Source organism: Hydractinia symbiolongicarpus, chromosome 10 (genome assembly GCF_029227915.1).
Source record: "Hydractinia symbiolongicarpus strain clone_291-10 chromosome 10, HSymV2.1, whole genome shotgun sequence".
NCBI classification, from domain to species: domain Eukaryota; kingdom Metazoa; phylum Cnidaria; class Hydrozoa; order Anthoathecata; family Hydractiniidae; genus Hydractinia; species Hydractinia symbiolongicarpus.
This window is the reverse complement of record NC_079884.1, coordinates 22,091,863-22,113,433: the sequence shown is the minus strand read 5'-3', so window position 1 is coordinate 22,113,433 and position 21,571 is coordinate 22,091,863. Positions and strand designations below refer to the sequence as shown.

Genomic DNA, 21,571 nt, shown 5'->3' with positions numbered 1-21,571 from the left:
GTTAAAGCTAGATTATTAGTTTAAAATTTGTCCTCAGAAATAATCATGTCTGCTATATTTATATCTTAGATCGCATATTAAACTTAATGAAGTTCAGACTGTGATTGCTAGTTTTCACATCAGGTTGTAAGTTGTTTAGTTACATCTAAGCCTCTAACAGGTGCTAACTGTTAATAATGTCAGCATGACTGTATCTCCAAATTTTGGGGACCTCATTGGCTCCGACATTATTTCGCAATGCAGATGTGTTAGGAAGTGCAACTGCAAGCCTTTAACCGCTATCCACTGCCGTATGTTGGAAGTTGAGAACGGATGCTTCACACCGTTGGTATTCTCGATTTATGGCGGAATGGGTCGAGAGTGCCAAACATTCTACCATCGATTGGCTGAAGACATCGCAGCGAAAAAAAAGCAAAACCTGGGCAATGTGATATCGTGTATCCCGACGAAACTGAGTTTTTTGCTGCTGAGATCGTGCCTGTTATGTATTAGAGGCTCCCGTACAGCAAATGTCAGGTCAGAGTGCAGTAGATTGGTTGCTGAAGACATTGATGTCGATCATCAACTGGCTAAAATTTAGATTTTTTCTTTGTAATGTAATCTTTTCTATGTTCTGTTATCCTTCTACGTATAATGTCTCTAGTCGTATTTATATGTATTTAATGTAAATTTTTTAATGTATTTTTTTATATCGATATATCAATATCTCATCCAGTGCCGTATACATGTGCTAAAGTTGCAATTGTGCAGCTTATCAACACCAGAGCATTGAGTATTTGACACTTTTGGTCATATTTACAAAATGATGAAAAAAATGGTGCTGTTTTCACGCTTTTGTCAAACATTCTAACAACGAGAGAATTTAGTATTATTTAGAATTCGTATTTTGTGTTGAAAATTTGGTGCAAACTGTTGTTTTCTCCTTTTTTGTTTGAAACAATTCACTTTCTAATGGGGCTGAAATACTAAATATCCACATTATTTATGCACTGACTAGTTAAAGCTGTATAGAATGGAAGTTAACTTACCGTAAATATTTTTATTATCGTCCGCATTTGCTTCAAACTCCATCGCTCTCAGAGAAGCATCTAAAAGTAATGTGAAATTTGCAAAGATTGGGTTAAAGCATTTCCTGATATAGAAGCATTTATAATTTACCTGAAAGATTGATTGACACGAGTGTCAATGTCTCCGGCAACAATCTGAAATATTCAGCTATCCACAGCACATGACTTAAAGTTTCTCTGATAAAAAAATAGAAAGAAATAATATCTAAAATGTTAGTTCCACAGTTAACATTACTTTTACATTTTTTACCTAAATTTACATTCCACGTAATGATCCGATAAAGCACCGCGCCCACCTAATAAGAGAGGGTGCTTAATCGGAAACTACCTTGAGAAACTGGGCGCTTATTTGAAAATTTTAACACTAGACTAGACTTTGAATACTAAACTTCATTTTGTTACATCTTTTGTTCAGTTTTATTTTTCAGGAAGGAAAGCAAACTCGGTCCCAGAACACAAAAATGATAGAAGAAACAAATAAGCTTTAATTTAATCTCATGATGAGTAAACATTGTTTGAAATAACTTTTTTCAGGATTACTTTGAAAAAGAGACAACCCTCTTCGCTTCGGTTTTCTTTTTTCAGTTGATAAACTTTGCTTCCGTGAGATACGGGGGTAAAATTAAATTATTCTATCTATAACGACCCACGGGGCTTTCAAAACAGAAAAACAAATAAAAACAATTAATAATAAAATAAATATTAGCTTTAATAAAATAAAGAAAAATAGTTTTATTTTTTAAAGTAATAAGAAAAGAGAATTAAATATTTAAATAGTAACCCCCTGATTTGCGTGTTTTTTTACTATTAACTTCGTTCTTCGTTCGACAACAACCTTTTGTTTTTTGCATTTTAAATTCGAACTACGTTCATATTCGAACGCGATACAACCTCGCCACGCCTCAAAATAAAAAGAACAACTAAACCTTCGCTCATCCATCTAAAGTATCAGTTCTAGAGAGAAGTGTTACGAAAAAGACGTTCAGAACACAAGAACACAGGCGAAGTACAGGACTCCTGGACGAGAAGCAAGAAAAATAGAAGATAAATCCCGCAGTTTACACTGCGTTGTGTGTATACCTATTGATAACGAATAGATATTTCTCCAGGTCAGAGTGACGCCAACGAGTGCTGACTCAGGAAGATTTCTATGCAAGGAAAATGGATTTAGCGATGATATTCTGCCTGCTTTCAAAATGCTCGTCCCCACATTTGGAGTCAAAGACTCACCATTTTCAGTCAGTTTCGTATTGAAGAAATATGAGAGGAATTCTAAACACAGTGAGTTCAGTGTTTGACCTTCTCGGCTTTTAATACCATATACTGTTAAATCAAAACTTATTCTCTAGCTAATGTGGAGAAGGAAGGCAAACTGAAATTAAAAGATACCGAAGGATCTTAAAATTGTATAGAAAAATGATTAAATGAAATAAGCTCCTTAAATACGTTCAAGGAGTATACTCGGTGGTACAACTTCAATACGGCTTTCCTTAATTCGATGATGTAATCTTTACGTCGAATTCAAAACGAGGCTCGTATGGACACAATAAAAACAACAGCGCAGCGACAGTACGTGATAGCTGTATTTTTTAAAGTTGAACTTGTTTACAAGCCACAACAGGAAAGAAAATGTCTTGTTCCATTCCCAAACAACTGTTCCTGAAAAAGTGATATCTGGAGGACGTTCTATAAATTGCTGTGTTCCAGAATGTGAGAGTTCTTTCTACGATAAAAAGAAACAAAAGATAAATATTGGACTGTTCTCGTTTTCAAATAAAGACACCAAGCACGAACATTTTCAAATTAATAAGTACACCAAAGTCTGTGAATTCCATTTCAAACCAGAGGAAATTCGAGTGAGTATTGGAAGGGGAATAAAGACATTAAAACCAGGAACAGTTTCTAGTATATTTTCATTTAAAACCCACAAATGAAAAAGACTAAAAAATTCCCATGTAAGCGTTTGAGATTATTCTTAGCCACTGACAGTGAAAATGAAGGTTTGGATGATGACCATGATACACTGAGATCAGAAAAAATATTAATAGAACAAAAATTAAATTTATGCAATGAGAAATGCAAGCAACTGACATTGGAAAATGAAGAGTTGAAATTAATAAACAAAAATTTAAAAAGTCGATTGTTTACTTATGATTACATCAAAGACAACAGCAATCTTTTCAAATCATTCACTGGACTGAAGAAAGAAAAGTTTGAGATATTGTTTAATTATTTGGATCCAGGCTTAGCTTATGAGAACGTTAAGTATCACTACCCAGAGAGTAAAAAAAGTTGAAGAAAATTTACCAGAAGATTTATTGTCATCTCCTTCGTTTCTTACACCTGAGTCCAAGCCTGGTGCAAGACCTAAAGGGTTAACATGTTTGAGACTAGGGTTTCCATTGACATTCACATCATCAACTGTTTGGCTATTTAATTTTATACTTTTTTCTTGGGTCAAAGTGATTTTTTCTAAGAATTTTAACTTATCCTCTGAATAATTCCAGGAATCTGTTATTCCTTCCAAAGGTTTAGCAGGGAGATTTGTGACTATTGATGTGTCAGCTTTTTCAGGAATTTTCCCAAGTACAATGAAATCCCTTTCAACAGGCAAAAGTTGATATAAAAGTGTGGAACCTACAAATTAGGCACCAAATCTTGTCACTTCAATATCAAAAGTAGTGTTAGGTATCACATGTGCATATCCAATATTTTTGTTGAGTGCTTGTAGATCAGCTTGTAACTTTTTGATAGCGTGTATGTTGTTTAAAGCATTGTAATTTAATCTAACTTCATAAATTGTAGGTGATATACATTTTTTCATAGCACTGCAATGGAGAACAGTTTTCTGGAGATGGAACTGGGTATTTAACAGTCTCTTTATTTCCTGGAACACCCCATTTCCTTAAAACACTGGTGCAGGCTTTTTCTGTTGTAACTCGTTTTAAATTATTGGGGAATATTCAGCTAATTCTAGCAATAGAGCCATGACATGATTGCAGTAGCCACTCATGCCTGCTGGACAGTTGCATTTTGCATGTTCCACTTCACCATTTCGTCGATTTAATTTTGCTTTCACAACTCTATGGACGTTTTTCATACTAACCCGACAATGAGCCTTAGCTAAAAAATATTATAATGTCCGAGCTGTAAATAAACATTCCGAAGAAATGTATCTTTCATCCTTAATTTGAGCCCTCTTTCTAATGTCTTTTTTATGTGTAATTTCTTTAATTTACCACATTTGCTGACAATTTCTCGTCTAGTAAATAAGGGAAAAAAAAAACAGGGATTTACCCCAAGATAATTCTTCTTCAGCGAAATTATGATTAAATCATTTAATTAGAGAAAGCCGTATAGAGGACGTGTTGCTTACTTACAAATACACGTCATGGGGGGTACGTCAGAGATACCTATTAGATGAAACAAATCAGTGTTACTGGATTGTACATGGTAGAACTATCGCAAAAAGAGTAATTAACAGCGGTTTTTATTGCCAAAAGATAACAGCAAAATCACACGCTTCAATCACGGCAGACATTTCATCTATTCGAGTTGGGTTTGAACAACCGCTAATTACAAACACTGGAATCAGACAGTTTCATAAATTCAATTTATTAATGGGAGAGAAAAACCGAAGGTATTCTTACCAGATTGCAGCATCAACTTTATTGGACCTTTAAAGAGCTCAGAGAAACACTTAAAGGTTTGAGTCAGTGCGTAATAAATCAAAAAACCTTGAAACTTGGGATCAATTGGGGGCTTCAACTCACCAGCCTCATCGCAGAGTTTAGGAACGGATTATACGTTAAGTAAAGGTGGCATCATACAGAATAGAGTCCTGACAGACTTTCAACTGCTCATTATTCTTATCGAGGTTAAAGATGTCGTTAATAATTGTCCATTGACACAATCTAGTGATGATCATCAAATTTGAAGCGCTGATTTTGAATATTTTCCTTAAAGGAACACAGCAACCGTGTAATAGGTGATACATGCAAGAGAAAGTGTCAACAAGTACAAATTTCGAAGACTCACTTACGTACTCGTTGGGTTAGAGAATATTTGCCAGCCCTCAGTAAAAAGAAAGAAAATAATTGAAAGTTGTAGTCGAAGAAATCCACGATCACCCACGATCAAATAGGCCGCTTGTTTCTTTTTGCGGAGCTCTTTCTCTTTTTCAACGATCTTATTTAAAATAGTTTTTGTATAATCTTCATACTCTGATCTAAAGTCCAGAATTTTTAAATATTTAACATTGTCTTTCCAAACAACAAAAACCTATATTTCGATTTCCAAACCGCCTTTTAATAGAGGAGACCGCTTCCCTACCGTGGATTGATTCGACTGTTGCCGTAACTTTGCTTCGTGTGATACTGCATATTCTCAAATTCGTGTTAATTAAATGCATTTTTTAAAACAACCTTGCTCAACCGCGTTAATTAAAGGCCTTTTTCAAAATAATTGCATTGAACCGCGTTAATTTCATGACCGTTAATTTAATTCGCGTTAATTTCTTGACTCGTTAATTTCATGGAGTAAGGTATGTACATATATTTTTTGATGACGCAAAAAATTGTAGCGATTCTAAAAAAGTGTAATAAAAATGTGATATTACGATAAAAATAATGCTTACCGAAAATAATGTTACTTTATACTGCTGTATATAGGTAGTTGAGTTAAAAACACTTAAAAGTCATTTAAATGGGACTACTTCTTTGTCGTTCACAGCAGTCCCTCATTTTGAAAGTATAGCTTAAATCAGAACACTGTATATACTCTATTATTCCTGCCACGAACTGATCCTTTACTTGTGGAAATAAATGAAGTTTACTTCAAAATCAAAAATACGGTTCGTAAAAAATTACCTTAGCAACAGCCGTGCGCAACTAGTCACTATCCCGTTAAAAATTTGGCAGGAAATAACCGGTCGTACATATTATCCGCATCGCTATTTCGCGTATCCCTGCCCGCCTGTTAGCATAAAGTAATGAAACTTACTTGAAAGAAGTCCCCCCGCCCCCTTCATTCAAAGGGAGGAGGGGGAGGGGTGTGGTTTATATAGTTCAAGGGGAGATATATATTACAATGATTATAGGTGCGTTTATAATGGCGCTCTACATTACAAATCTTCCGGTTTTTAACTTGGCTCACAAACAGCCAGCGTACATTCTAATGCAGGCAAAATAATCATAAAAATCATAAAAAATCATAAAAAGTGTAATTTGTGTCTTATAACACTTTAAGCATTACATTAAAACAGAATGTTGTCTTAAAATTATTCTTCGGTTCTAATCTGCATGATGCCAGTTTTATAGAGATCAACTCAGCTATCTTTTCTTTCATTATCTTGCCATGAGAATTTATATAATCCATCGTGTAGTAAATGTCATGAAGTGTGTAGAATATATAACCACCAGGCTTGACTATACGTGTCAACTCAACTAACGTTCCCAGTAGAATATGACCTGCGACGTAGCATCCACTAGAAACAGCAATGTCGTAAGTATTCTCTTCAATGCCTGGTGTTGGATTGGTTGTCAATGGCGCTAAAATACACCAATTGTCTTATACATAAACATGGCAGCCTTCTTTTGTGGCGTCATAAAAGCAAACTGCCCTGGGAATTATATAGACAGATTTAAAGTTATTGCTAATACCAATTCACAAAGCAAAGGTGATTATACCCTGCACAAACTGCAAAAGATCATTTTCACAAAAAATTCGACAGTGCTCTAAAATAATAGCCAGAAACAGGATTGAACAAATAATGGATCATAATTCACGAAATATACTTGAGTATTCTTAGTTGCTTCATTTATCTTAGAAGAATATGGTTTGGTTGGTCCGAAAACTTTCCCAACCACTGGAATAAGTGTTGTTAAAGTTGGGGAAAAGTATTCAGAAAATAAAAATAGGCACCTTTGTACAATTTGTTGTAACATTTCGTCTCTTTACACATCTCCAGCAACCTTTCCGATATATCTAATCCATCTATATTTTTAAATCCCTCTTCAACAAGAGATTTTCCAAGATTTCCATTACCACATCCAACATCTAAAATTTTTTTTTGTGTTAAATTTTTATGTTCTAGAAATACGGCTAAATCTTTTGCGAGCCTTTTGAATGTTTCACATTTAAGGTTGTGGATGGATGAAACATTATCATAAACTTCTGATAAATTTTGTGTATTCGAATCTAAACTTTTATAAAAATCTAAAACTAATTTCTTGTCCTCGTCACTCACAACGTAATCCTCCATACTTGCGTATAGTGTTCAAAGGTTGAATGTGATTTTATTTTATTGTGCTTTAATGCAAATGTTTAACTTCAGATAAAATTAATTAAAAACACGTTGCTTTTTAAATGAGCTTTCCGATGTAATAATAGACGTATTGTTTATTAAAAAGAGTTGCTCCGCAGTTTTATTTCGGAAAATTTCCGCAAAACCCGATTTTTACGGATTTTGTTTTGGCCGCACGCAGCTTAATTTAATCATCGGTAGAACTCGAAAAAAAAACGGAGACAAACCATTTTGGTTTGGAAAGGAAAGTGTCAGGTTTGTGTCTCATTTTAACCTTTTTCTCTTCTAAATACTTTGTACCTATAGGAATATTTATTTTCTGTATGATTTGACATATTAAGATGATTATATCATCACGATTTCTAGTAATTTATAAATCCTAAAAAAAATCTTTTTAGCAGACAACGTAGCTGTCATGGTGCTATAGCTAGACTTAATAATTTCTATTCTTTTAAAGTTTCTACTCAGTTTGTTATATTATTTGTTTTTTTTGCCGAAGTTGTTAGCTACCTCCTGGATGAAGAGTGAAAGTACCAAAATGCAGTTTGGCTAAACAAAATCCTTAATCAGTAATTCTGATGCTAAATGCAGTTAGCTAGCTACACTTTATTTTACTGTCATGAAAAATTATTGTACAAAATAAAATCACTGAGTGATCTTTTAGCTGGACAGTGTAAAGGCGACCTGTTTCTTGCGTTTTTATTTAAGCGATAAAGGGTATTGCACATATACATATGTACAAAATTGTTTACCTGTACTAAGCGTGTATTAACAACTAGCTGTTTTCTGTGTTTTTATTTAAACCGAAGCTCCAGTAAATTTTTTTTCGAAAAGGGTATTACGCCCATGCAAATGTGCAACACGGTTTACCTGTACTAAGCTCTCAAACCGGTGTCAATTTTGAACTTTCAGTGAAACTTAAATCGCATAATAAAATAATATTGGCTGATTCGTCTTGTGATAACGGGGGTTGTTATTTCAGCTTAAGTTGCAGGAAGGAATAAAACGTTGTGTGCGCTTCACTTGATTTACGTTATACTGCGTACCTGTACTAAAACGCTCCACTAATGTCTGGCCCAGTTTTTATGGTTCTTATTAAGCGCTTAACCTGGCGCTCAACGCAGGGACACACATGGTACTTGTGGTTTAACCTGACGTTTCGACACTGGGCTCCCGGCTAGTAAAACATAAATGTGCTAAGCAATAAAATGAATCGACAATTAGTTATGTTGTACAAAATAGTCCATCGTATAACATTCGAAAAGTTTTCTGGTGATAAAAAGCAAACAAATCATGTAATAAAATATAACCGGTCAATTACAATCCGGTCTATTTAAACTTGGAATAGACCGGTTTGAGATTTGGAATTGACCAGTTACGGAAAAATAACACGTTGATCGCTAAAGCGGTTCACTGTTATATTTTAGTTATATAACTATAAACATAAAGAGTCTTAATAATTGAGAAAATATTTCACTTAAGGTATTGGAATTTAGCGCGAGTTCTTCATGCCCCTCCCTTTGCTAAATATAGGATGAACTTACCTTCAGCTCGTTTTTGACCCTCAAAATTTAGACGAATTATGCAGCTTTCCTTTTGGTACCAATCAAATGTTTTGACGAGCGCTGCAATGGTTAAAACAGTTTCACAAATAAAATTTCATTGTACTAACGGTACCTCTTCGTTTGTTTTTTAAAAGTTTCGTCACATATTCGTACCAACATGAATTTAGCGGTAACCTCTCGATATTACTGAGTTCCAGGGAAAGGATTAGTGGAGGGACCCGAGTGAAATGGTTTCAAAATTTAGCATTATAATTGTGATAAATGAGAGCTTGCAACGGTGGGAAATAACGTTCTTTCAAACTTTGCAGGATTGCTTAAACTCTAACGTTTTTTCTGAGTTAGTATTGAGCAAAAAAATAGACATTAAGGATTTTATTCCAAACATTGTATAAACGGAAACACGTTTAGATGTGCAACAATCCTTATCAGAAGATCTTTTACCTTCGACGGTAATTAAAATTTCTTTAACCCTATTATGCCAGGGGTGCAGGGCACAAGCTATCAGGAGAGGATGTGGGGCAGTGCACAAGCTCTCTGTGGCCTTTTAGATTAGACATTGTTGCGATTAAGTGCCGAAATTTTGTGACATTTTCATTTGTGAGACGAAGGGTAATTTTTGTGAATTTTTAAAACGGTCTGACATTAGGAGAGTTGTAGCAAATTGTATGTCTTATATAGGAATTATTACAAGTATATTTCGTCACCATTTAGTTAGTGAAGAGGACATGTATGGGTACTGGGGATAAAATACAAACCTGATTTAAAAGAATTAATAATCCAGAAAAAAAAAGTCATTTCTGGTTGCAATGACATATTGTTTTCCTTAGAACATCTCTAAACGCAATATTCTACACCAAGTTTAATGACATAAGCTTCAATCATACATGTTTCCCGAATTACATGTTTTTTATAATTTTATAATTTTGATGTGTAGACTTTAAGATCACATTCAGCATCATTCTTAATTTTTGACTTGTACTAATAAGCCTCGGTTTCAAGCAGAGGTTAACACAAAATTAAAAGAGGTTGTTTGTTTGCTGTATGAATCGAAAGATGTCAATTTTTATCAAATTTCAGGTGAGGATTTCTTTTTTTCACGCTCATTTTGTTCAAAAAATTGAGAAATTAAAAAGAATTAAAAAAAAACACAGGGTTTTTCAGTGTTAACTTGTAGTACTTCCTCAAAAAAGAAACAAACAAACTTTTCTTAAATAACACGAAATGTTGCAACAGCGACCTCTTCTTGTTGTTGTTTTTGAAGATTCTTCGCCTCGTTAGCTGTCTTACTTTTTGATTATTGTCCTTGGTTCAAATAGTTATTCGTTAACTTACAGAAACATTATCCGATTTAGACAATTAGAATGCCTAAATTTTTAGAATTTATGATCCCCTTTTATGCTCTAAATTTAACTATCTCCATAATGCTTCAACTATCACAATGTGCATTCTCCCCCGTTGTGTTTTTTTGCTTATAATATGTAATAATCCCGGTCATGCTAATAAAAAAAGACAGAGCGTGATAAACATTAATTAACATAATTATTAACCACGAGACAATGTTGTGATTTCTTTCTTCTGTTTCATTTTGTTTTGTCTCTGGTCTCCCAAAACAATAGCGAATAAATAAAAAAAATCTTCTGTGCCTTTCCAATAAAAACTCTGGGATAAAATTAGCTACTTTCCATTTTTTGATGTCATGTATTACAAAAAAAAACAAGCCAGGAATGCGGCCTGAACGAAGCCTACCATAATTGCGATATTATTGAACTCCATCTCAGTGCTTATATAAAGTTAAGAGCGTTTGTTTACCTACAGTAGCATTTTGCGACGGCCCGATTATTAGACGGGAATAAGAGATCAACAAGATCGTTAAACGTGGCGGCTAGAAAAAAAACAACAATAAATTCAAAATATTAAAGTACCATTATTTCCATTTCTAGTAAGTTTTATATCCTCAAATTTTTAAATAAAAAAATGTATATGTTAATTTTTTCGAACAGGGTGAAAAAACATGTCTGGCATCAAATAATATCATCAAAATTGAAAAGCCTTACGGAAACATTGCTATGATTAATATATACAAACATGCTCTTCTTTAAATATATTTTAAAAGAAAGAGTAGAGAACACTCAAAAAAACCAACATTTTTTTTCGTAAACACAATTTCCGTTTATGTTAGGAACTTCATTTAACAGTCCGTACGGTTTGTGAATATCTGATACCGTTTCATATGTAGCGATACTTATATCCATATATATGCAAATATAGATTTTTTGGGGTATACATATATCGGTATTAGCTGCGAGTTATGTATTTATACCTTATATGTGATTTCGGAAGTACATCCCTAACTTTTTTAGTTAAATTTTAGCGTAGGGCCACTTATAAAAAAATGACTCGTGATTTGCGTGTCGTGGACTCACATAGTTACTCACGAAAGAAAATGATGTATAAGATTATTTTCAACTAGAACAGCAAAAGACGAAAAAAATAAAAAAATATGGATGAAGAAAAATGAGTTCAAGTTTGTAAACACCGCTTTTTCTGAAAACTAGATGAAACGTAAAAATCGATAAAATCAACTATTTCTGATTTATTTCGTTTTTGAAAAAGAATTTTAGCCCGTCGAAACTCCTTGTAATCAAATACAAATCTAGCTTAAAATTTCAGATCACAAAAAAAATAAAAATAACGAACGACCATTGTAGATTTGTGGAATTGGCAAGACCAACTAAACACAAAATAGTAATTCAAAATGATTTATTTGTAAAAATAATATGTTTTTGTACATTTTAAAGCGCTTAACAGGGTAGTTCTGTTATCAACACTCAAAAACTAATATTTTACATACCATACACTAGACTGGTACCCTTTCGTGCTTCACTAGTCTGGATATTAAAAACAACGACAAAAAAGATGCCAATTTTAAATTTCTACCGGCTAAAGCCGTAGAACAATAAAGAACACACAAAACAGTTGTGGTTTGAACTCCTATTACAGGTAATCTGTGTCACACATATGTAATAGGCGCAATAGCATTTTCTAAAGAAACTTTATGACAAGGGTTTTAATAAAATCATAGGAAACAGCCCGACGTTAACAGCAGACTGAGCACTTAACAGATAAACCGTGTCATACATGAGCATAGGGGTAACACTATTTTCTAAAAATCTTTATCGCTTCGGTGATATAAAAGAAATCAGGAAACAGCTTGGTGTTACCCAGTGCAGTTAAAAAAATTACTCAGCCATTATTTTTTGCAGAAGAAATTTTCATAACTTTATTAAAAGCTGTGGCAACCTGACTGTATTCAGCATAATTATTATCAGAAATGTTGTTGGCAGCCACCAAACTGTATTGTTTAAAATTTGTTTACCACGGTCTCCAGTTATTTCTTCTATGATATTTAAATGTTCTCAATAACAATGGTATGCTTTTGATATTGTTTAAAATCTTTTTGCAATTTTGCTGCTATTGGTATCGTTGCTCAAACATTGTTACTTTTAATAGGATATTGTAAGGCTAATTATAGCTAGCTCGCCAATATGGTTAAAAATCTACGTTCCTTATCAAAATCCTAAAAATTGTGATTTAAGATTTGCACGTTGGTAAAACAACGTAAAAATATGTGCCTTAACATGTGAAAACAGAAAGAAAAACAAATACTACAAAATTAAAAAGCTTAGAGAAGTTAAAAAGGTCAAACAGATCTCCAAACTTGACACCATCACTTCCAAACTGAAATGGCCTCCGTAGTATGTTGTTTATCTGGTTCTGGCGCGAGTCCGAAATTATTTCGAAGTTAAGCTGCGTTCAACTAAAAAACAGAGGTCCGTAAAAATCGGGGCCTGCGCTATTTTTCCGAAAAAAGCTGCACGCAACCATTTTGAACAAAATACAGCTATTATTAAAAAGACTAGTCTTTAGCCCGTGGAAAAATCCACGGGTTCGCCCGTCCTTTAAATTTACCTGTGGCAACAAAGTGGATAAAAATATATCGCATTTGATACTCGTGTTTCCGTAGCACGATTTTTTAACTCAGCGGGGGGTCCGCGCAGAGGCAGACAAAATACGTCTTTTGTTAAAGAGACTAGCCGGTAGCCCGTGAAAAAATCCACGGTGTTGCTCATTCTTTATATATCGTATATTTTGTGTTTCAAAATTTTTTAAAGGTTTTAAGCAAAAAAAAAAATTTATCAAACGAAAATTTTGAAGTCTGGTGTCTACTTTGGTTGGCACAGGCCATATTAGAATTAATTTAATATTAAGCAAATATCATTTTATAAAAATCAAGAAAACAAAACAACTGAATCAAGAAATTTGTTTTCTTGAGTCAAGCAGAGAACTTCAGTTTCAACAAGGGTGTATCAACAAGTTTAAAATTATGGCTAACAGTATTTACTCAGATACTTTCACTATGGATGTTCTTATACAATTTGTGTGTGTACACCAGTACAAATATATAGCTAAGTTAAGGATAAATAAGAACACACCAGCCAGCACCAGTTGTCTTACAGTTGTCACTAAAAATTGACGCAGAAATGATGCTCTTCGTTGCTGTTGTTTGCGCTATTGCTGTTTTAACAGACGCCCAATGTGAGTAGAAATATTTTATTCAGACCAGTTTAGGGGGGAGAGGGGGAGAGAGTGGTGGTGCTAAAAGTAAAGAAACGTGACCCACCGGTTAGGCGGCGAAGAAAACTTTTCACTTTAAAATTAAAGACCCCTAAAATAGCTTCTTTTTTACTTTGAAATAAACTTTATTTAAAAAAAAATCATCCTCTAGCAAAAAAGTGTGGGATGATACAGCACCTAAATAATATACCATTAATATAAAATATAGGTATTCGCTATAATAACCATCAGTGTTTGCATGGATACTTATTCTGGAAGAGCAATCTAAAAATGTTGGGGTCAAATTCGAACCATTGCAATGTTAATCTAGTCATTTCTTTGTTCTTCACGCCTTCTCCGATTTCCGCGTGGACACACTAACAAACCACATGCATTCCTCATTTCTGATTTTGTTTTTAAATAACCTACATTTATTCTTTTTTTAGCATGTGGACGTCCTTTTTTTTACTCCGGTCGTGTGATTGGTGGAACGACTGCAAGAAAGGGTAGTTGGCCATGGCAAATTTTATTACTTACAAATGGCAGACCAGGTTGTGGGGGATCCATTATTCATCCAAACTGGGTGTTAACAGCATCCCATTGTATCCAAGATCCACGATCAGGCAGGAATATATCGCCTTACTCTCTCACAGTGCGGTAAACTTGTTATGTTTTTTATTTTTTTCGTAATAACGGACTGGTTGTGGCTAAATTAATATGATCAAGGTTTTAGAAAACTGCAAATCCGAAACACTGCAGTTTTTAATTAAAACGAGTCAGCAAGCTATAAATTTTAAAATTTCTACGTAGGATTAATGCAGAGGCGTGTAATTTAAACCGGTTTCCGGTTTGATTGTACTCAGAATGTTTTATGTAGATGAGCAAACGCATGCTGTTGCAAAAAAACTAAGGTTTAAATGACCGAAAAATTTGACAGTTATAACTTCTGTAAAGGCCCTTTTAGACGTTAAATATCTGCGTAAAGTTACGAAATATGGTAGCTGAAAAATATTGTTGTAATTTAATTTACGTTCAAATACACTATGAGTTTTTCAATAAATTATTCCTCAACAGTTGAGTTTGTTACGTAAAAACCTCATTCATTCTGTGTAGTTTCACTTCAAAAGTGTAGCTAAACTAAACTATTTTCTTGTTTCTGATAATAATTTTTCAATAATTTTCGGTGCAATAAACTATTAATTATTCCGTTAAGTATTCTATTTTTAGTAAACTTGATGTATAATTTAACGAATAATTCACCGTCTAAAAGGGACTTGACTGTAAAAAATTTAGAGTTGGAGAACATGACACCCGTCGAAGGGAGGGGACCGAGCAAGATATCAGGGTCAGCCAAGTTTTTGCACACCCGAGATTTCAATTTCGCACCATGATGAGTGATGTAGCCTTGCTTAAATTGTCAAGGCCAATATCATTTAACCAATATGTTCAACCCGTCTGTATGCCAACTGGACCAGCTAGAGTTGGTGATTCATGTTACATAACAGGTATAAATAACTTTAGAATCTTCAAATACATAATATATATTTTTCTGACATAGTGGTATGAAGAAAAGCAAGATATGCTACTTGAAGAATTATTCCTATTTTTATTTTGACAATGTCTAGGTTGGGGACGAATCAATCGTTATACACAAAATATGCATACCGTATTACAACAGGCAAAAATGCCAGTTGTGGACACACAGAAGTGCGCTTATCATATGAGGGTAAGAGAAACTATTCCTACTCCAATTATTTTATAATATTTATATTCAATTAAGGAACAAAATGTAGTGCAAAATTCAGAACTCTACAAAAAATAAATAAAAAATCAACAAAAACGAAAAAGCTAACCATACTAAAAGAACAAGTGGAGCTACTCAGAAGAATTGAGCCAATTGTTTTTATTTAGAGAGTCGCTCAGTTCCCAATCGGAGCACATAACGTTTGTTCTGGATATGGAAACACTCGAATCAGTGGTTGTCAAGGTGATAGTGGTGGTCCTTTTGTTTGTCAATCAGGCGGTAAATGGTATTTGCATGGTGCTGTTAGTTGGGGCTCAAAGGATTGCAGCAGTCGAAGAAACGAGTACACAGTATACGCCAATGTTTACAATTTAAAGAGTTGGATCGAAAGTACAATGCGATATTAATTCTCATTCTAAACAAAGAAAAATTCCTTACACTCTTTCTTTTTTTCTCTTTGATTTCCTTTCTGCCCAAACAATTAGTGTGAGCTAAGCGTAAGAGAGTTCTAATAAAAAGTCAAGCGTAACCGTGGATTTCACGGAATTAGAACCTACGATATGATAGATATACCGTCTGATGTAATTCCACTAGCCTAGTATATTAAGAGTGAAGTTAACGACAAATTTAAAACCTACCTAGTATATTCGAAAGTTGATAAAAACGCAGTTAGCCATGGGTATGTTATTTTTTTTATAGAAAATGTTTTGTATGTTAATATTAGTGAAAATTTCAACAGTTTTTATAGATTAACTTTATTTTAGCCTAGTTAAATAACCTTTTAACTAACGATACTAATATAGAGTTTTCTTAGAAGGAAGCTTAGACGTGGTCAAATCCTACAAGCGTGGTCACAACTTACCTTTTTATAACAGTCTGAGAAATAATTATGCTTGTTGGGGTGAATATAAAAATTCGATTAAAGCATAAAAAAGAAAAAGGGTTTTCTGATATTGAAAACGCGAGAAAGAATAATACGCCATTCCCGTATTCAATAATTTAGCCGCAACCTGGGTTTTAAAACAAGACCCGTATAGACAAACTTTATCGGCGCTTAAATTAAAACAAACTTCTTTGTTGTTCAGCTAGATTAACTATAACTGATTTTAATTGAAAACAAAATATACATACACATTTATAAACGCTTGAAAAACAAAAACTACTGATGCAAATTCAGAAGAAGTCGTCGATCAATATATTGCTGTGTACCAGAGTGTGGAAGTTCATTTTACAACAACAAAAAGGGGAAGACTAACATATCACTATTTTCTTTTCCCCCTAAAAAAGCACAGCCGGGTCTCCACAGTATAAGGAGATATTAAAATATAGAAGAAAAGGTGGAGCATATTTTGTAGAAGAAATTCAACTTTTTCCATAACATTACTATGAAGAACGCGGATTTTCTATCATATCATATTTTGCTGTCTTTTTATTGCCTGGAACACGCCATTGTCTAAGAACACTAGTGCATGATTTTTTTCGTTTGCGCTATCTTCAAGGCATTTAGTGAATACGGTAATTTTAACAACAGAGCATTTATATGAATACAATAGCCACTTAAACCAGCTGGTTAATTACATTTTGCCTTGTCTACCTCACTATTTCTCCTGTTGATAATTACTTCTACCTGCCTATAAACTTTTTTCATGCTTGCTCGACATGTAGCTTGACCATGAAATGGTTTAAAGTTCGAGCAGCCCTTTGATCTTCTTTTTAAAGTTTTTTAACATGCACATTTTTTTTACCACAAAGTTTTGTTTTTTCGATCTTAGTTATCACTATGCGCCTGGAGACTCCCGAGATTATAAGCCGATTTTATGTTATGTTCTCTAATTGTCTGGTGCCCGGGCACTTTTTTAAGTACATAAAAGCTACAAAGCGCGCCAATTTCTGCAATGCTTTACTGGAGATTTCGACGTTTATAATTATATTATCACTTATACCTGACATTATTTCTTTCATTATTGTTTTTATTATGTGCAGTGGAACCAATAATATATCTAAAAATAAAGCAGACTTTATAACTCGGCATTCTATTATTTGAGCATCTCTTTAACTCGATCGATTCTCCTGGCACGGTTAAAATTTCCTAATAAATTCTCATAAGTAGCTCTCTACTACTCAAACTTCTGAAACACTTTTTTATTTCGAAAAATTAATTAAGTCCCAGAGGGTACTTTTTTTCTGCAACTCAAATTGTAACATGTATCTAGAGCTTTACGTGATTCTAACGACAGTTGAACAACACAGTTATTTCGTGTAAAAATGGCTAACACTGTTTATCTTTGTTTACACTTAAGGACGTGTGTCGTGGGCCCTACATAATCGGAATGTCAGTTTCATACCCTATATATTTGGGCGTCGATAAAAGGACTAGGACGTCCTATATCGAATGTTTATCAGAACATTTATTTAACTAATCCTAGGAATGCCCATTTTCGGATATTCTCTGCACATCTTATCCTGACACTCTGTGGACGTCCTTATTACGAGTCCCGAGTTTCATGTCATTGTAGTATATACGTATGCATATATCTTGCAAAACTTGTCCAACTTCATGGAAAAATAAGAAATTTTCACAATAAATTTTAAATTTGTTATTCAAAAAAATTAAATTTTATTTTATTTACTTCGTCTTTTTGTGTTTTTATTTTGTGAATGCGGGTTTTGCTATTCAGATAATCCTCACGTGGGAGGAGGGAGAGAGCTGCCTGGAACTATGTTCTCTTTCATTCGCACACGGTACCATTCTTCCACCATGTTCCCATCTACGTGAGAAAACAGGGAGTTTTGGTTGAAAAAGTCGAAAGACACAATTAACAATTTCTAATAATAAAAATATATAATAAAATCTGGGTTTTTGTGAAATATTTTTAAAGTGGTTCTTTCTTTAGTAAAAGCCGTATCCTGTCTGTTTGTGCGCAAAATGGTACCAGAAGCAGCGGAGGCTTCTTTGATCTGTGTCCTTTCAAGGGCGTGGGTTCGATTTACTTCATTTTGTTATATGTTAGTACGCTATTTGTTTTTATCCATTAATTTAAAAAAATAGTTTTGGTTAACCTTCCTTGAAAAATAAATGTGTTACCACAAACAAAATACTTTAATAATTTAAAATTCGTAAAATTTGACTACTTTATTTTAATTATGCACCCCTGTTGAGTGCAACAAAGCTCTAGCAAAGACGGCGTGCTTGGAGGACGATCTAATGTAATGATGGCCAAGGAGGTTTGTAGGTCGATTTTTAAACCTTTAGTTTTCTAAATGATTTGTATTTTGCTTTTTATATGTTATACATACAAAGATAAAAATATTGTCACGTTTCTAGCTATGTACGAATCTTAAACAAACGAACTTTAAGATTTTGACTACAAACGTAGATTTTGACGAAGCATGCTTAAGTCCAGATCTAACTAGCTAGCCTAAATTATTGTTATACTTTTAAAATTTTTAATCTGTTTGGTATCAGAGCTTTTTATCCTAGCCAAAATTATTTATTTTTATGTTTAGATTTGTGGATGTCTACCTAGCTGTTTATTTACATCTGACTAAGAAGTGAAAGTAGCCAAATACAGTTTGGCTACACCTAAATCTTTATTAGCTAATAATTCTTATGTCAAGTAAGGGCTACACCTTTTATTACTGTCATGAAAACTTATTCTACAAAATAAGATAGCTGAGTGATTGTGTTTTATGCCATTAATTTTTCTTGCAAAAGGGTATTACGCATAACAATCTAACAAAAACATGAATTATTAAAGTCTTAGGAAGAGAAAAAAAGCAGTTGTAAACTGGTGGTTATTATAAGGTAAAGATGGAAATAAAGCTGAAATAAAAAAAGGAATATATTACAAACACAACCAATACAAAATAAGAATTTTTGTCTATCGTGTTTTAAAAATACACCTGTTGTTAATAAACTTAAATAAAAATTTTCTTTGAATTTACAGCCATTTACGGCGCGATAAAAGAACAAGATGAATAAAGACAATTTCTTAAATTTGTAAAGGAACCTGCGGAGCTTGCTACGTTTATTTTTACGAATGAATTTTTCAGAATGATTAAAAAGTTGATTTTATGTGCTGCTGTTGATAAAAAAACATAGTTATGTGGTTTCGGAACGTGCTTTTTTATGGATGAAATAAATTGAGTCATTTTTAGTATAATGTGATTAGCTTACAGCGCAGGAGACGTGTAGGGAGAATTCATTTCCCCATCAAATCTTCGAAATTGAATTAGTTATGTTTATTAGATCTCTTACAAGTCAACCAAGCTCTTCGCAGGCAAAAAACCGTGAAAAGACTTACTCTCTTAAAAATCCATCATACATTAAACAGTTCACGAAGCGAAAATGGAATTCAGAGAAATACGATAGATTTTCAAATATTGTAGATATAGTACAAGAAGCAGTGCAACAAGTAAATCCCGACACAGTTGTAAAAGATGTTGTTCCATTGAAAAAAGAAGCACTTTCAGGCCAGAAACAGAAAGTTTTCATGTTAGTTAGAGGTCAACTATTTGAAACTTTTGAAAGTACGCTCGAGGTGTTTCCAAATACATTGTTAGGAAATAAACAAAAAAGAAATGAGTATTATAATCAAAACACCAACATGTTTGTATTTGATCGTTGTTCAATTTGTTTTGATGCCATTTTATTTTACTATCAGTCGCAAGGTATTTTATCAAAACCAGGTTTTGTTGCTCGTGAAACTTTTATAGCCGAGGTGAAATTCTTCAAAATCGATGTTTTTATTGATGATATGCACAGGGATGAAGTAGAATTTCTACAACAACGAAAGCAAAAACGGAATAAACCTACTGGCAAATGGCGGGAGATGATCTGGTGCTTACTTGAGTATAATTTATCTTCATCCCCTTTAGTTTTTTGGTTCTGTGTTAACGTCGCAGTCTTGGTGTTATCTGTAGGTATACACTGCTTAGAAACATTACCATTCATAAAATCTGAAAGCAGTTGGTGTTTCAACGTCTGGATGATTTTAGAACTCCTTTTCAGTACGTTTTACGTATGTGAGTATGGAATGCGAATATACGTCTGCTTAAGTATTAAAGGATATATCCTCTCATCACTTGGTATTACAGACATTGCATCATTCTTACCATCTTACGTTCTTCTTTTAAACTGCATACTTGGAATTCACAGTAAAAAGCTCGACACTTCTTTAAAATTTCTACGTATATTTCGAATATTCAAAGTGATCAGATTTAACCGTGGTATAAAGTCAGTAGTTATAACCCTTTATGAATGCCGAGCGACAGTCATTCTTTTGTATCTCTCTATTGTATTGGTCAGTTTGTGTTTTTCTGCACTCATATATACATTTGAAAGCGAATCCTCCAATGAAACTGGTAAGACTTTTTTTACAAGCATTGCAGACGCCTTATGGTTTTCAATAATTACAGCCACTGGTGTTGGCTATGGAGATATATACCCTACAACAGAAATGGGAAAGACGTTTGGTTGTACCCTCGCCTTGTTAGGAATCCTGTTGTTTTCGTTGCCGACTACAATGTTGGTTTGCAAGTTTATTGAATGCTATTATCTTCGTGAAATGATGTCGAATGATTGTGACGTAGAAAGGAGAAAGCTCATCAGAGAAGTAAGAAAGACATTCATAGGACAATTTGATCCAAGACTGTCCAAGGAGGATGTACCTTACGCCTCTTTGCGTTAATTTTTTAGATCTCATTTTGAAATACTTTTTTCCCGAATTTATTGTGTTTTTGTCTACTGGTTTAAATAAACTTATAGTTCTCTGTCCATGTTTTTTAATTTGATTCTAGTTTTACAGTGCATGACAAAATGAAATGAGAAATAGGAAAAGTCAAAATAAATGAACATAAAACCATAAGTAACGTATTTCCTGAGATCGAGTTGTGTTAACGAAGTACCCATAAATCATTAACTTAAGTATCTTTCTAAAAATAACGTTTTTTTAAAAGATTTTTAAATCAGTTGTCATAATTTTCGTGTATTCTTGACCCTAAGTAAGCGGACCTCCCGCGTTAATATGGTAGACCATTTTTTGACTTCTGTTCGTAAAAACGTAGGCTTGGGTGTAAGTGGAGTGTAGGGAGAAAGAGTTCCAACGCGATAATTTTCTATTCAAAACCCTATGGCTCAAACATGCAATGTGGAGTTTCTTTCTTTCGAAATACCAATAAATGGGTCAAAATCCATTTACCCAGGACACACTTAAGTTAAACGATGTACCTGTCACCCCTTTCCGTGTTTCACTTCTAAAAATGCTTTATTATTTTT

The 21,571-nt window shown here is 33.7% G+C and overlaps 3 protein-coding genes across 3 annotated transcripts; 2 read left to right on the top strand and 1 right to left on the bottom strand.

Annotated features, from left to right (window-relative positions):
• Positions 1 to 6,162: 6,162 nt before the first annotated feature.
• On the bottom strand, positions 6,163 to 7,387 carry LOC130613053 (uncharacterized protein HI_0912-like). The gene is made up of 2 exons (XM_057434370.1): positions 6,990 to 7,387; positions 6,163 to 6,616 (listed from the first exon to the last, which is right to left on the bottom strand). Exons 1-2 carry the CDS (start codon positions 7,327 to 7,329, stop codon positions 6,300 to 6,302), a joined length of 657 nt encoding a protein of 218 aa, XP_057290353.1. The 5' UTR covers positions 7,330 to 7,387; the 3' UTR covers positions 6,163 to 6,299.
• Positions 7,388 to 13,395: 6,008 nt separating this feature from the next.
• Positions 13,396 to 15,733, top strand: LOC130613110 (CUB and peptidase domain-containing protein 2-like). The gene is made up of 5 exons (XM_057434437.1): positions 13,396 to 13,532; positions 13,997 to 14,207; positions 14,844 to 15,055; positions 15,176 to 15,276; positions 15,462 to 15,733. The coding sequence occupies exons 1-5, from the start codon at positions 13,478 to 13,480 to the stop codon at positions 15,699 to 15,701; spliced, it is 819 nt and encodes a 272-aa protein (XP_057290420.1). The 5' UTR covers positions 13,396 to 13,477; the 3' UTR covers positions 15,702 to 15,733.
• A 3,506-nt stretch (positions 15,734 to 19,239) lies between these two features.
• Positions 19,240 to 21,070, top strand: LOC130612491 (potassium voltage-gated channel subfamily A member 1-like). The gene has a single exon (XM_057433815.1). The coding sequence runs from the start codon at positions 19,533 to 19,535 to the stop codon at positions 20,982 to 20,984; it is 1,452 nt and encodes a 483-aa protein (XP_057289798.1). The 5' UTR covers positions 19,240 to 19,532; the 3' UTR covers positions 20,985 to 21,070.
• The last annotated feature ends 501 nt before the right edge of the window (positions 21,071 to 21,571 follow it).

What these genes read in the sequence shown, in the direction of transcription:
- LOC130613053 (XM_057434370.1), bottom strand. Translation starts at nt 7,329, where the DNA reads ATGGAGGATTACGTTGTGAGTGACGAGGACAAGAAATTAGTTTTAGAT. An exon ending in TTACAACAAATTGTACAAAG is followed by an intron (nt 6,617 to 6,989) that starts GTGCCTATTTTT and finishes GGTGTATTTTAG; the next exon opens with CGCCATTGACAACCAATCCA.
- LOC130613110 (XM_057434437.1), top strand. Translation starts at nt 13,478, where the DNA reads ATGATGCTCTTCGTTGCTGTTGTTTGCGCTATTGCTGTTTTAACAGAC. An exon ending in CCTTACTCTCTCACAGTGCG is followed by an intron (nt 14,208 to 14,843) that starts GTAAACTTGTTA and finishes TAAAAAATTTAG; the next exon opens with AGTTGGAGAACATGACACCC. An exon ending in TGATTCATGTTACATAACAG is followed by an intron (nt 15,056 to 15,175) that starts GTATAAATAACT and finishes GACAATGTCTAG; the next exon opens with GTTGGGGACGAATCAATCGT.
- LOC130612491 (XM_057433815.1), top strand. Translation starts at nt 19,533, where the DNA reads ATGTTTATTAGATCTCTTACAAGTCAACCAAGCTCTTCGCAGGCAAAA.